Source organism: Dermacentor andersoni, chromosome 4 (assembly GCF_023375885.2).
Source record: "Dermacentor andersoni chromosome 4, qqDerAnde1_hic_scaffold, whole genome shotgun sequence".
Classification (NCBI taxonomy): Eukaryota; Metazoa; Arthropoda; class Arachnida; order Ixodida; family Ixodidae; genus Dermacentor; species Dermacentor andersoni.
The window spans coordinates 141,625,196-141,640,259 of NC_092817.1; the positions used below are offsets into that span (position 1 = coordinate 141,625,196).

A 15,064-nucleotide genomic window follows, 5' to 3' on the forward strand; every position below is an offset into this window, starting at 1 on the left:
TCATATTGATGCTGTGTCATTGCATTTCTGGCTTTAAAAAAGGTATTGCACTGTTACATATGTGTGGTAGCTTATGGTGCTATTGTATTGTTTATATTGCATGTATTTCTATCCTTTAACATGTTTTCCTCTCTCACTCAGACCTGTGGTCTCAAATATTGAACAATAAAAATAAAAAAGAATGCCTATATATTACTGTAAAACCCTTTACTAAAGGCTTCCCCACAGGATGTGTAAGGTATCGTAAATCATAAAAAATAATAAATTGCTCCTCCCCGCCACAACTTCAAATTCCCGTAGCCTAGCCTGTCACAGTTAGTGCAAGATGAAGCCACCTGTGATGTGCCAGTGAGGATGTAAATCAGTAACAAGGACAACTGTCGAATGCTAATAAGAGCCACTCATAATGAAAGCAACTTTGTGAATCAAATAGAAATGCACACATTTTACCAGGACCAGCTCATCACTGTAACAATATGTCAGTCACTACTTACTCATGGTGCGAACAGCAACATTAAGGGAGCCCTGCAACATTATTCTGACAGTGAAGCATAATGCATAATGACAGTGAAGCATATAGCCCCCCCTCCCCCTTCGAGTTATACAAAAGATTGACAAAACTGGTGTCTGGAAAAGAAACTAGCTCTACCTAAAATTCAAAAATTGAAGCAGACAAAAACAAAACCCCTTTTCTCCACATTTCACTCACCTAGAGGCACCATAAATTCTTACCAATAAGAACGGCATTTTCATAAATGTGTGCCGGAGCTTACACATCAAAGTGGCTTAATAACCACAATGGGTGCTTGTGCTTTCTGACAGTGTCATTTCTTGGCTCAGCTGAGTAAGGCTCGCTGCCTCGGCTTACTCTTTTGTGAGAAAAAATACTGAGCAGCTGCCAAAAGAAGTTAGGATGGCAGTTGCATCACCTTCAGCTCTAAAAAGTGGGGTGGGGTGAAACATGAAAGGGGCACTAACCAAATCTGCTTTGACCAAAAATGTTAAGCAATGCCCTTTGTAATTACCCCCCCCCCCCCGCCCCATGTCACAACTTGATCCTATGGCCATCGTAACATTAAATATTTTGGCTACTTTCTAGATGAAATGGCTGCATATATTATAATGCACTGCATTTTCACAGCTGCTTGCTGAGCATGTGTTATGCATGTGAAAAACATGTGCGGAATGCATGGCCACCCAATCAAGAGTGAGGAACATAATGCGTCACAACCACTGCAAGAAATCAACGCTTGATGCTGCGGTAAATAAGGAATGCACATATTGGGAGAAAATATATTAACTACTCTAATGTCAATGCTGTCATGGCAATTGAAACTTTGCAAGGACACATTTTATGCTAACAGCAAATAAAAGCTACATACTTGATTAGCATCGCAGGTGTCCTGTATGCATGCTACAGGTTTAAGCTGTATGTGTAGTGCGAGCCATGCCTGTAGACAGTCAAAAGTTTGACGTTCTCACGTGTACCTGACCCTTCGCAGACACACACGAAGACAATCTCGCAGGAACAGGTGGTAACGAGTCTCGTCAAAAGCTGAAACCAGCGCTACTATCAGTTTTAGCAGTATATGTAAACCTCAATCCCACCACATGCCTTTGATGGAGCATTACCGCCAAACACCACTACTCGGATTTAATGGGGTTTAAGCGACAACTTGACACAAAAGACAATTTTTAAATAAGCATAACCCTGCGTATTCGTGTGAAAGATGATCAAACGTGAAAAAAAAAGAGCATTAAATGCAAGGCCATCGATGACTGCGTACTGTGCGAACCTCGGTACCATCGCGCACCCGAAATTCAAAGCAACAAGAGGCAATCAAATCACACGAAACGACCGGTTCGGGGAGCATCGCGACGCAACACGAAAAGGATTCAGATGAGAGCCTCCTGTTGCACCTTGAGCAGAGTGTCGGCGTACTGCAGCTCGCAGCTGTTCTCGTACTCGCACATGTCCAGCGCCACGGCGCAGCTCTCTCTCACCAGCGGCTCTTCGTCGGCTTCGAAGCGGCGCAACATCTCGAAGCAATCTCCCGTGGCGATCGAGCCGAGCGCCTCGGCGCACTCGTGACGCACCATGCCGCACTCCTGTTCGTCGGCCAGAACCTCGCCGAGCCGCTCGACGGCGGCCTCGTGCCTCGCCTGGCCCAGAACGTACGCGACCTCGTGGCGGAACAGAGCGCTGCTCGGACAGCGAAGCCCTTCGGCCAGCGCACGTATCGCCGGCTCGCTGCCTTCGTTCCGGAGGGAAAACATGGCGCGGTACCGCTCGAACAGCGGCGCCGACTTATCCATCAGACGCTGCGCCTGCTCCTCGACGCCTCCCCCATCGTCCGACAGCAGCGGTGGCGCGGGATCGACGGAACTGTACGGACTGTCGGCGAAAGCCTCGAGCTGGCTCTCGGCGCTAGCCAGCCAAGACATGCGTGCCAGCGCAAGCTGACACGTTTCAGCCACGACGGCCGTCTGGTCGGCGGCGAACTCGCGCAGAATATCCATGCTTTGCGGCTCCGCGATGGCCCCGAGCGCCTCGGCGGCTTCGTGCCTCACGATCGCCTCCTCTTTCTCGTCTCTCAGCAGCTTCTCGAGGGTCGGGATGGCGCGGGGATCGCGCATCTGGCCCAGGCAGTAGGCGCACTCGTGCTTGAGGAGCGCCGACGGGTCCGTGAAGCAGCTGGCAATGCACTCGATCGCACACGCGCCGCCCAAGTTGCGCAGCGTGAACAGCGCTCGAAAGCGTTCCTTCAGCGGTCGGCTCCGGTCATTGAGGACCTTTCCAACAGCGCGAACTGCAGCTTCTTCCACGTGCTTCATGTCAGCGGGCTGTCTCGGCTGTCAAACGACGTCGGCGAATTGAGGCGACAGACGCGCGTAAATCACCGCACCGTCCGCACCAGATTAAGATGGCGTCACAAATGAACTGGACTGGATCGGATTGGATCATGTCTCGGCTACGAACTTTCTTTTTTTAACCAAGCCTTGTTGCCGCTCGCGATTAGTATGCGATGATCGAGTGCGCGTTTTCGGTATCTGTGTCGTTATCCCTCTGATGCGGAGGTGATAGGGAGCTACACTGTAAAACACATTGCCGCGTGTACATTTATTTGAGCACAGTACCAGTAATCCAGCATGACCTACGATTATCACAACGCTAGGTGACAATCAACTGCGTGCTCAGAAGTATTCAAGCTATTAAACTGGGAAGGCTTAGGAGTAAAGGTCGACGGCGAATACCTCAACAACCTTCGGTTTGCCGATGACATTGTTCTATTCAGCAACAATGCAGACGAGTTACAACAAATGATTGAGGACCTTAACAGGGAGTTGGGCTAAAGATTAATATGCAGAAGACAAAGGTAATGATAAATAACCTGGCAAGGGAACAAAAGTTCAAGATCTCAAGTCAGCCTCTAGAGTCTGTGGAGGAGTACGTTTACCTAGGTCAACTAATCACGGAGAACCCTGATCATGAGAAGGAAATTCACAGAAGAATAAAAATGGGTTGGATCGCATGCGGCAGACATCGTGAGCTCCTGACGGGGAGCTTACCGTTATCATTGAAAAGGAAAGTATACAATCAGTGCATTTTACCGGTGCTGACATACGGCGCAGAGACTTGGAGGCTGACAAAGAAGCTTGAGAACAAGTTAAGGACCGCGTAAAGAACAATGAAACGAAGAATGCTAGGCATAACTTTAAGAGACAGAAAGAGAGCGATTTGAATCAGAGAGTAAACGGGTATAGACGATATTCTAATAGACGTTAAGAGAAAGAAATGGCGCTGGGCAGGTCATGTAATGCGCAGACTAGATAACCGTTGGACCATTAGGGTGACAGAATGGGTACCAAGAGAAGGGAAGCGCAGTAGGGAACGGCAGGAGATTAGATGGTGCGACGAAATTAGGATATATGCGGGTGCTAGTTAGAATCGGTTGGCGCAGGACAGGGGTAATTGGAGACCGCAGGGAGAGCCCTTCGTCCTGCAGTGTACAAGAATAGGCTGAGGATGATGATGAGACGACAATCATATAGTCTACTAGCATGTAGCAAAAATTATATATATATATATATATATATATATATATATATATATATATATATATATATATATATATATATATATATATATATATATATATATATGTATGTATATATATATATATATATATATACGTGCGCGGACCTGATGGAAATTAAACTGCCCCACACCTTGTGACAGTGAACAAATTAAGACTAACGCATATTCATATTGCAAGCTGCATGGTTTGTTCCGCTGCCGACTCGTTCAAATCTGAATACAGAATGTTGCAAAGATAAAGCAGCTGCGTAATACTTATTTTCTTTTTGCGTGTACTTGTGTATATGAATATATTCGCCAGCTGGACATGCTGTCGCAAAGAACACGAACAATGACATCGTGCGCGACATACCAAAGCATTCCCGTCACAAGTGAAAGTGTCGTCCACATAGTCTTTTCTTTTTCCTTTCGTGCATGCTGCCTGCAAATGTCCACGCAGTCGCAAGCGTTTAAGCAAGTCCGGTCTCGCGCACTTTGACGCAGCGACACTGCGTATCGGGCGCATATCTCCTGCTAACAGAGTTTGAGAGCCCTAGCTCTGGAGAATCGCTCCTATCAGTTTGCGAGGCCACGTACCCGTATCATCTCCATTGACCTGCGCGTGTCTACAGGCATGCATGTTTTTCTCTCCCAGCAGTGAAAGTGTCTACCCGATAGGAGCGATAGTCTTTGGCAATGCTACGAGGGCTCAACACATTTTCGCTTGTGTGTATAATACATATCAATCGCGGAACAATTCACACACGTGCGATAGTCGCGATCACTCTAGCAACTTCATTTTCGGTGCCACCCGCGACCTCTGCAAAATCTTGTCTTTTTAACTTTAATCTTCCGAATGACTCGTATATAACCAAACCGCTTGATAAGCTATATATAGGCCCTGTACAGTAAGTCTAGAAAATTAACAATATAATTGATTTTTCTCGTTTAACGTTTACCTGTCTCAGAGTGTCACATATCTAAATTAGTAGTCAACAGTGCGAATTAAAAAAAAAAAGGTCACTGCACTATATCTCTTCTTCGTTGAAGACTCTACGCACCACGATGGAGATCTTCAATGCTCATATAAGATTATCAGTAAAAAACATAAAATTTTATAGCGTATTTTTTCCTGTGCATACTTGGTTAATAAAGGGTGATTAAGTGTACAAAAACATCCCTCACTAAACGTTTGTGATATAGTTCTCCGAGCTAACTTAATTGCGCAACGAGCATTGGACAATTTTTTCATTCGCCACGGACGGAGTTTAACCGCACACTTCCGCGAGTAATTATTCCTGCTTTTAGATGCGTGTAGTGAGCTCACGGATATAAATAGCCAGGCAAGAAATACTTAGTATCTTTATCTTAATTAATTACGCTGTAAACAGCTGCAATAAAAAATTGTAGAAGGGCACATACCTGATTCAATGAATCCTTTGGCCAGGGCCTGCGCAATTCGTCCGGCCCCAAGAAACCCAATAGACATCTTCTTTTCCGTCTCTTGTGTGCGTGTGTAAACACGCCTGTAACGTCTTTTGATGGTGAAATACAGCGGACAATGGCAGTTGGAGGTCAGTAAGCCGAGCAACCGCCAGATCAACTAGCGCAAGCGGATATCTGAAACTGAAACCATCTAAAACGAGGACATTGGCGGCGATCGCAGCGCCCCTCAACGCCAAGCATTTGTTGCCATGGCAACCATCATGGCGGACGTCACGAAGCTGCGGGTGAGTGTGAGCTGCCCATCGCCGGTAGTTATCGGTTTTCGCCATGGGAAAAACAAAGACTCGCATATCGCTTTGTCTGCTGTGACATTAGAGCTCCTTGTTGTTGCCGAGCGACTGTCGCACGAACGGCGACGAATGTGCCGGCGCACCGTCGTTCGAAGGAACTCGTCATGGTCGGCACGCAGACATCCAGCTGACGCAACGTTTTGAATGAAACTTCATTTAGTAGTACCGTAAAAGTGATTAGAAGGTGCAGGGTCGATTAAATGTCTCAGGGCCCGAGTAGTCTAACGATTCTATTCCAATTAATTTCCTTTTTGTGCTTCGTTAATGGTCGGAATGGCGCTACGTTTGCGTTATCGCCAAGATCTACCGGCCGTGAGTGGTGGATGGATGGATGGATGAAAAACTTTATTAGGGTCCTTTAGGGCGCGCACTAGCGCGCAGCGGGCCGCTCCCACGTCGGGACAGAGAGGCCGAGTCTCTCCGCCGCGTCGCGGGCCCGTTGGACAGCCCATAACTGTTCTTCGAGGTTGGGGCTGTGTAGGACCGCATCCCAACGTGAGTGGTGGATGACAAGAAAGAAATAGAATTTAGCGAAAGGAATTGGCATATTATGCTGGCCCAGAATGCTGCAGCGGTAAGACGGTCTTCGACACCTGGGATACTACCCAAAGAAAATGGTGGTTGATTAGCGCCAAAATGTTTGCGACACTGTAACGGCGCTCTCTTTTCACCAGTTACTTGTTATCTTACTTAATATCTGTCGTGAGAGAGGGGGAACCCATCCTCAAATAGAATGATTCATCCAGTTCCGAGGATCGAACCCGTCACCGCAGCCTTTCCCTACGTGAAGTCGCTTTACCAATACATCTGCTGCACATTCTCCCAAAACCGTATACGGACTGTCACTCTGTCTAATGACATCCGCTTAAAACGGGGTGGTGACAAACGCTGCCAAGCTCGATCGTTATTATTAAACTTGACTTCTTTTGCTTCGCGTATCTGAATGCTGAAATACCTTTAAAAACACATTATATTCAAAATAAGAAGTTCGCTTCATTGCAAGTTTTATTCATTTGTTTATTTAATTATTCACGTCAATTCTGCAGGGCTTGTGGCCTACCCAGGATGAACAAGATAAATTGTTAAATATGCAATACAATAAGCTAGAACGTTAATATAATGCTGCTAGAAGAAAAAAATGAAACCATAAGAAGACTAGTAAGACAGCACAAAACAGCAATTTGACCTATAACGAGCTATCGAACTAGTGATTCGGCAGAGTTAGGATGGTGACAGGGTGTGGCATTCTGTTCTATGATTTTGGGGAAAAAAAAAAGGAAAAATTAAGGAGGTTTGACCTTGCAAGGTAAGGAGAGAGAGTAAAAGGGGGGGAATGACGAGTTTATGCTACCAATCTTGCAGCCATTTCATATTAGTTTCTATTGCAGATTCGTAGGATTCGTGGGCTATATACATATCTATTGGAAGAGGGCCACGTGCATGTGTTAATTTGCGCCCCTCTTCTAACAGACACCTAAAATTCATTTATGTTTCCTCTAATGTCCTTAAAGCCATGGTCTCGGCAGGAGACAGCATCCACGTTTATCACAGCTGGATTAGGTTCAGTGGTTTCTGCATCTATAGAGTTTCTTGTAGTATCATTAGAATGATCCCAGCTGCATTAATCCAAATGGGGCGGAGTACAAAAAAAAAATAATAATAATAAAGACTCCTCCATCTACAGCATCCCTCATAACACACTGTGCTGTTTCGGTGCATTTAACCCTGCAATTTAATTTTTAATATTTTAAGAAAATCTTCATCTCCACCATTTCCACGCGCTATACCATGCATTCTCTTTGTCCGATTGATCACTCGTGTAACTCTGCATTTGCCGACACCCTGATCCGGCTTTTCAATAATTCAATAATTTGAAAGGCATTGCCCTTTGAATTATTGCAATACCTTTTATTTTTATTTCTTCCAAGTGAGATCACCTTCTCTAGGAAAAGAAATATCGTGCTGATTTCTTGCTCATGCATCATTGTGGCAGAACTATGAAACATAAGGAGCTTTGCCTTAAATGAACTAAAACCATTATAATTTTGTTTAATCACAACATTGTGCAATTCCTTAACTGTGAATCTGAAAGTTGCAGACTGCTTGAAAGTGACAGGGAGGAAAGAAATTGTCAGAGAAGGTGCTGTCACTGACAAGTGTTGTATCGCTGAGAAAATGCTGTTGATGATAAGCTTTCTGCTTTATAAAGATAAGCAATTGGATTACTTGACAACTCAAGATATCATATGAACATTGTGTTTATGTCAAAGCATAACATTCCAAATTTTTGCCTTATTTAAAAAATAAGAGAGTCAGTGTATATATATTGTGATGTAACAAGAGACTGCAGTGCATTTTCTCGTCCCTATGTCGGCAGGAATACTGGTCATGATTTGCATAAAATGTACGTAGCTTTAGAAAGAGTGCACACAAATTATGAAGAGCAAACAATAGAATAGTGAATTATCAATTTGTGTAAGGAGTACCCTGCTTTCATTGAACTGGCACAAAGAAGCACCACTGCTTGCAGTTTCAAACTCAAAATTCGGTCACTTTTAAATTTTGATGAAATGTAGCAAGATATGCTGTCCAGTTTGGCTGTGCTTAACTTAGTGTGCTGCAGCCTCTTATACATTTGTCCATGTCTCTTACTTCCTTTTTGTTCTTTGTTTTATACTGCCTGTACAATGCATGTCAACTATGTTTACTGGAAGTGTAACTGAAAATTATTGTGCTACTGAACTGCTGTACTGATCGGTGACAAATAGGTTCAGATCCGTGACGCCTTCCGTGTAATATTTATATCATATTTCGTGGCATAAACGTATGAATTGTGGAAGTATGTTGCATGGAATTACAAGATGCACACCTATGTATCATAACAGCAAAGGGTTGACCTAGTTAGTAGGGATTCATCTTTAAAAAAAAGTTAGGCATGCAGACACAGCATTTGCGTTGTCTGTTTCTTTCTTGTGTCTGTGTGTGCACGCCAGATTCATTCTAACCTGTGTGCATTATACTTTCATATGTACTTACTATTTTTTGGTCATGACTGCCTTTGTAGCATTGCCTGCTATGTATTAAATGGAACATAGTTGAGCTATAGTCTCCTTGTAGCATAAGCTGGTGAGATCAGCTTATGCTCCTAACAGAGTTATTTACCAGTATAAGCTGCTACAGTATTGACCTTTGATGTCACTTAAACACAAAGGTGGTGCACAGCATCATTGTAGCAACTGCAGTAGACTTTAAGCATGTTTCTGTCTTAAAGCATCGCAGTCTAATGGGGTGCCTTTCTTATTTCCAGGTTCTTTGCCTACACGGTTATAGGTAAGTGACAACAGTTGGAGCAGGGGCAGCGGCTATCTTTTGCTCATTGGTTTATTGATTGATTCGTGGTGTTTACCATCCCAAATCAACACTGGGGTAATGAAAGCAGCCATAGTAGTGAGATCCAAGTTAATTTCGAGCATAAATACTTTGTTTAGCGCAATACAATGGACACAAGAAAGGCCACAGGGTGGTCGCCTTTCTTGTGTCCGTTTTATTGCGCTAAACAAAGTATTTATGGATCCGTACCAACTAGCCTGCCAACGCATTGTGCTGAACTAATTTTGACCACCTGGGTTTTTTTTAACCTCTTGCCGCATGGTGTATCATATATGATATGCCTAGAACTTCTACCATAACAGAATTGAAAATAAGAAAAATCCTACATATTCACCCAGAATCGATCTCCTCTCTAGCAATTAAATACATAGCGACTGTAGCATTGAGCTATTTTTCCTCTAAGAAATACTTGATGGCACTTCGTCATGCAATGTGCATAAAGGTAATACATAAACAGGTTATTTTGCCCTCATTGAAATACGGCATTGTGGCTGGGCATTGAATCTGTGACTTTGTTCTGAGAATGCCATAGCCACTGAGCAACCATGGCAGGTTCTTTTGCTTATTTAATAGTATGCTTAACACTTTGTGGCAGTTGACATAATTGCTGCTCTTTGTAGCAGCATTTGCATGTTGTGTTTTCTTCATAGAAATTGTTCAGCCCAGCACAGCAAGATAGAAATACATAAAACGAAATATACAAGCCTCACAGGCTACAAACCTGGCACACACATTGGATGACAGAGTGAATAAAGTGTAATTACAAGCAAAAGCAATGGTTTTGCTATGATACAGCTGAAATAAAAACAGGGCAATAGCATCACAAATTTAAAGAATAAACTGAAATGCAAGGGAAGGCACAATCGAATAATTGTGTCGTACATAATGGCACAATATTGTTTATCACTATTCATAATCATCATCATCATCAGCAGCAGCAGCAGCCTAGTTACGCCCACTGCAGGGCAAAGGCCTCTCCCATACTTCTCCAACTACCCCGGTCATGTACTAATTGTGGCCATGTTGTCCCTGCAAACGTCTTAATGTCATCCGCCCACCTAACTTTCTGCTGCCCCCTACTACGCTTCCCTTCCCTTGGAATCCAGTCCGTAACCCTTAATGACCATCGGTTATCTCCCCTCCTCATTGCATGTCCGGCCCATGCCCATTTCTTTTTCTTGATTTCAACTAAGATGTCATTTACTCGCATTTGTTCCCTCACCGAATCTGCTCTTTTCTTATCCCTTAACGTTACACCTATCATTCTTCTTTCCATAGCTCGTTGCGTCGTCCTCAATTTAAGCAGAACCCTTTTCGTAAGCCTCCAGGTTTCTGCCCCATACGTGAGTACTGGTAACACACAGCTGTTATACACTTTCCTCTTGAGGGATAGTGACAACCTGCTGTTCATGATTTGAGAATGCCTGCCAAACACACCCCAGCCCATTCTTATTCGTCTGGTTATTTTAGTCTCATGATCCGGATCCGTGGTCACTACCTGCCCGAAGTAGATGTATTCCCTTACCACTTCCAGTGCCTCGCTACCTATTGTAAACTGCTGTTCTCTTCTAAGACTGTTAAACATTACTTTAGTTTTCTGTAGATTAATTTTCAGACCCACCCTTCTGCTTTGCCTCTCCAGGTCAGTGAGCATGCATTGCAATTGGTCTCCTGAGTTACTAAGCAAGGCAATATCATCAGCGAATCGCAAGTTGCTAAGGTATTCTCCATCAACTTTTATCCCCAATTCTTCCCACTCCAGGTCTCTGAATACCTCCTGTAAACATGCTGTCAATAGCATTGGAGAGATCGTATCTCCCTGTGTGACACCTTTCTTTATTGGGATTTTGTTGCTTTCTTTGTGGAGGACTACGCTGGCTGTGGAACCGCTATAGATATCTTCCAGTATTTTTACATATGGCTCATCTACACCCTGATTCCGTAATGCCTTCATGACTGCTGAGGTTTCAACTGAATCAAATGCTTTTTCGTAATCAATGAAGGCTATATATAAGGGTTGGTTATATTCCGCACATTTCTCTATCACCTGATTGATAGTGTGAATATGGTCTATTGTTGAGTAGCCTTTACGGAATCCTGCCTGGTCCTTTGGTTGACAGAAGTCTAAGGTATTCCTGATTCTATTTGCGATTACCTTAGTAAATACTTTGTAGGCAACGGACAGTAAGCTGATCGGTCTATAATTTTTCAAGTCTTTGGCGTCCCCTTTCTTATGGATTAGGATTATGTTAGCGTTCTTCCAAGATTTTGGTACGTTCGAGGTCATGAGGCATTGTGTATATAGGGCGGCCAATCTTTCTAGGACAGTGTTCCCACCATCCTTCAACAAATCTGCTGTTACCTGATCCTCCCCAGCTGCCTTCCCCCTTTGCATAGCTCCCAAGGCGTTCTTTACCTCTTCCGGCGTTACTTGTGGGATTTCAAGTTCCTCTAGACTATTCTCTCTCACCTTCTCGTCGTGGGTGTTACTGGTACTGTATAAATCTCTATAAAACTCTTCAGCCACTTGAACTATCTCATCCATATTAGTAACAATATTGCCGGCTTTGTCTCTTAACGCACACATCTGATTCTTGCCTATTCCTAGTTTCTTCTTCACTGCTTTTAGGCTTCCTCCGTTCCTGAGAGCCTGTTCAATTCTGTCCATATTATAGTTCCTTATGTCCGCTGTCTTACGCTTGTTGATTAACTTAGAAAGTTCTGCCAGTTCTATTCTAGCTGTAGGGTTAGAGGCTTTCATACATTGGCGTTTCTTGATCAGATCTTTCGTCTCCTGCGATAGCTTACTGGTTTCCTGTCTAACGGCGTTACCACCGACTTCTATTGCGCACTCCTTAATGATGCCCATAAGATTGTCGTTCATTGCTTCAACACTATGGTCCTCTGCCTGGGTTAAAGCCGAATACCTGTTCTGTAGCTTGATCCGGAATTCCTCTAGTTTCTCTCTTACCGCTAACTCATTGATTGGCTTCTTATGTACCAGTTTCTTCCGTTCCCTCCTCAAGTCAAGGCTAACTCGAGTTCTTACGATCCTATGGTCACTGCAGCGCACCTTGCCGAGCACGTCTACATCTTGTAGGATGCCAGGGTTCGCGCAGAGTATGAAGTCGATTTCATTTCTAGTCTCACCATTCGGGCTCCTCCACGTCCACTTTTGGCTAACCCGCTTGCGGAAAAAGGTATTCATTATCCGCATATTATTCTGTTCTGCAAACTCTACTAATAACTCTCCTCTGCTTTTCCTAGAGCCTATGCCATATTCCCCCACTGACTTGTCTCCAGCCTGCTTCTTGCCTACCCTGGCATTGAAGTCGCCCATCAGTATAGTGTATTTTATTTTGACTTTACCCATCGCCGATTCCACGTCTTCATAAAAGCTTTCGACTTCCTGGTCATCATGACTGGATGTAGGGGCGTAGACTTGTACTACCTTCAATTTGTACCTCTTATTAAGTTTCACAACAAGACCTGCCACCCTCTCGTTAATCTTATAGAATTCCTGTATGTTACCAGCTATTTTCTTATTAATCAGGAATCCGACTCCTAGTTCTCGTCTCTCCGCTATACCCGCCGTGGTTGCTCAGTGGCTATGGTGTTGGGCTGCTGAGCACGAGGTCGCGGTATCGAATCCCGGCCACGGCGGCCGCATTTCGGTGGGGGCGAAATGCGAAAACACCCGTGTACTTAGATTTAGGTGCACGTTAAAGAACCCCTGGTGGTCGAAATTTCCGGAGTCCTCCACTACGGCGTGCCTCATAATCAGAAAGTGGTTTTGGCACGTAAAACCCCATAATTTAATTTTTTTTTTTTGTCTCTCCGCTAAGCCCCGGTAGCACAGTACGTGCCCGCTTTTTAGCACTGTATATGCTTCTTTTGTCCTAACCTCACTGAGCCCTATTATATCCCATTTACTACCCTCTAATTCCTCCAATAACACTGCTAGACTCGCCTCACTAGATAACGTTCTAACGTTAAACGTTGCCAGGTTCAGATTCCAATGGCGGCCTGTCCGAAGCCAGGTATTCTTAGCACCCTCTGCTGCGTCACAGATCTGACCGCCGCCGTGGTCAGTTGCTTCGCGGCTGCTGGAGACTGAGGGCCGGGGTTTGATTGTTGTATTCATATAGGAGGTTGCAGCCAAGTACTGCACCAGGGTGGCCAATCCTGCTCTGGTGAGAGAGTGCGTTACTGGTTCTGGTCACCGGGATCAGGCCGCACTCCAGACCTGTTTGTGCAATTTTCTCAACACACGGTTTTTTTTTGTATTTTCCGGTGGAGAATTGCGCGACACCGAGATTTGAATCATGGTCTTCTTGCACGGGAGGCGGATACTCTACCGTCCCCGCAGGAGTTAAATTAAAAATTAAATTATGGGGTTTTACGTGACAAAACCACTTTCTGATTACGAGGCACGTCGTAGTGGAGGACTCCGGAAATTTCGACCACCTTGGGTTCTTTAACGTGCACCTAAATCTAAGTACACGGGTGTTTTCGCATTTCGCCCCCATCGAAATGCGGCCGCCGTGGCCGGGATCCGATCCCGCGACCTTGTGCTCAGCAGTCTAACACCATAACCACTGAGTAACCACGGCGGGTCCCGCAGGAGTTGTACCTATTATCACTGTTAAATAAGCACAAAAGCTCAAAGTAAGGTGAATTGGCTCAGGTTAACTTTTTGGATGCCGTGCTGAAGACAATACAGAGACATGCACAACACATATTGTGTACCAAAATTAAAGTGCTGCCATGTGTTGAATATATAGTAGCATCAGCATCAACTGTGCATAGCATTCATAAACAGTTATCTATGCCGAAGAGCAAGCCATCCATCCATGTTGCAATATACAGTATATTGCAGTATTATTAACGAACTAAAGTAGTATAATACTACTTTAGTTCTTTGGAAAATCGAAAACACACAAGCTGAATGCTTCGTGTGTTGTAATCAACAAACTGGTAATGAGTGTCAAGGCAAAATTATTCTTTCTGTTTTGTTGGCCCTTCGTGGTATCTCTGGTCCCATGCCTTGCCCTTCAAAGCAGTGGCGGGCTTTGAACTTCTTATCTCTCCAGCATTCACCTTCTTGAAAAGGTCACTGCACTTGAAAAGTGCAGCAAAAGTGCAGCAGGGAGAAGACAACGCAAGTGCTGTATCACAATTAAAAATCCATACAGCACCAACTAGCCCAGTGTCATGCACTGCTTTACTTTTTCTCTTGTTCGACCTTTAAATTTCGTTATCAATCTTTCTCATACAATTTTCTTTCTGTCCCTCCCTAGCAGCTCTCACTCCTTTCAGCCTATCTGTATTCAAAGTAGCACACAAGTTGCGATACAGATGCCAGCAAAAAGGGCTCTCTTTCATAAGGGATTTCCCTCTCGTATTTTATACAGACACTTACTCACTAATTGATTTATTCAAGGCATGGTTGCACTTTGACGTTCAACTTCCGGAATCCCATGTTTGTTAGTTGTACAGTTCAAACCACTTGTGATGTTTGCCTGAACCTGTGATAGCACCTGGGTCCATTGACGATTTGTGAGGAATGCGAAGTCCACTGGGAGTGAGGGCTTCATGGCACTCCCACAGATATATTTAGAGGTAATGAAGCGACAGCCGCATGAAATACGTTTTGAACAAATTTTCAGTGGGATGCCATGTGCTGTTGGCATGTACGTTTCACACTGTGCAATGAACTTACTGTATTACCAGCCAAAATATGTGTTAGATGGTTATGAAATAGGGCAGATGCCCCATGGATATAGCCTGTCCTTTAAAC

General features: G+C 44.3%; 3 protein-coding genes across 4 annotated transcripts in view; 1 reads left to right on the forward strand and 2 right to left on the reverse strand.

Annotated features, from left to right (window-relative positions):
* LOC126537852 (pyrroline-5-carboxylate reductase 3-like) overlaps positions 1 to 5,698 on the reverse strand; it is a 40,390-nt gene extending 34,692 nt beyond the window's left edge. The window contains exon 1 of one of the 2 annotated variants that reach the window (XM_050184931.2): positions 5,501 to 5,698. In XM_050184931.2, coding sequence (XP_050040888.1) covers positions 5,501 to 5,567 — 67 coding nt within the window. In that variant the 5' untranslated portion in view covers positions 5,568 to 5,698. Of the gene's footprint in view, positions 1 to 4,451; positions 4,475 to 5,500 lie in introns of those variants that run through there. The other variant, XM_055074483.2, reaches the window with a different exon arrangement.
* Positions 1,074 to 3,331, reverse strand: nero (deoxyhypusine hydroxylase nero). The gene has a single exon (XM_050184929.3). The coding sequence runs from the start codon at positions 2,833 to 2,835 to the stop codon at positions 1,897 to 1,899; it is 939 nt and encodes a 312-aa protein (XP_050040886.1). The 5' UTR covers positions 2,836 to 3,331; the 3' UTR covers positions 1,074 to 1,896.
* Positions 5,699 to 5,755: 57 nt separating the features above from the next.
* Positions 5,756 to 15,064, forward strand: part of LOC126537854 (esterase OVCA2) — a 28,717-nt gene continuing 19,408 nt past the window's right edge. Inside the window, exons 1-2 of the mRNA XM_050184933.2 lie at positions 5,756 to 5,808; positions 9,182 to 9,204. Of these exons, the coding sequence (XP_050040890.1) occupies positions 5,773 to 5,808; positions 9,182 to 9,204 (59 nt within the window). The 5' untranslated portion in view covers positions 5,756 to 5,772. The remainder of the gene's footprint in view (positions 5,809 to 9,181; positions 9,205 to 15,064) is intronic.

Bases quoted from the DNA above. Each gene is read 5' to 3' on its own strand.
- nero (XM_050184929.3), bottom strand. From the start codon at position 2,835: ATGAAGCACGTGGAAGAAGCTGCAGTTCGCGCTGTTGGAAAGGTCCTC.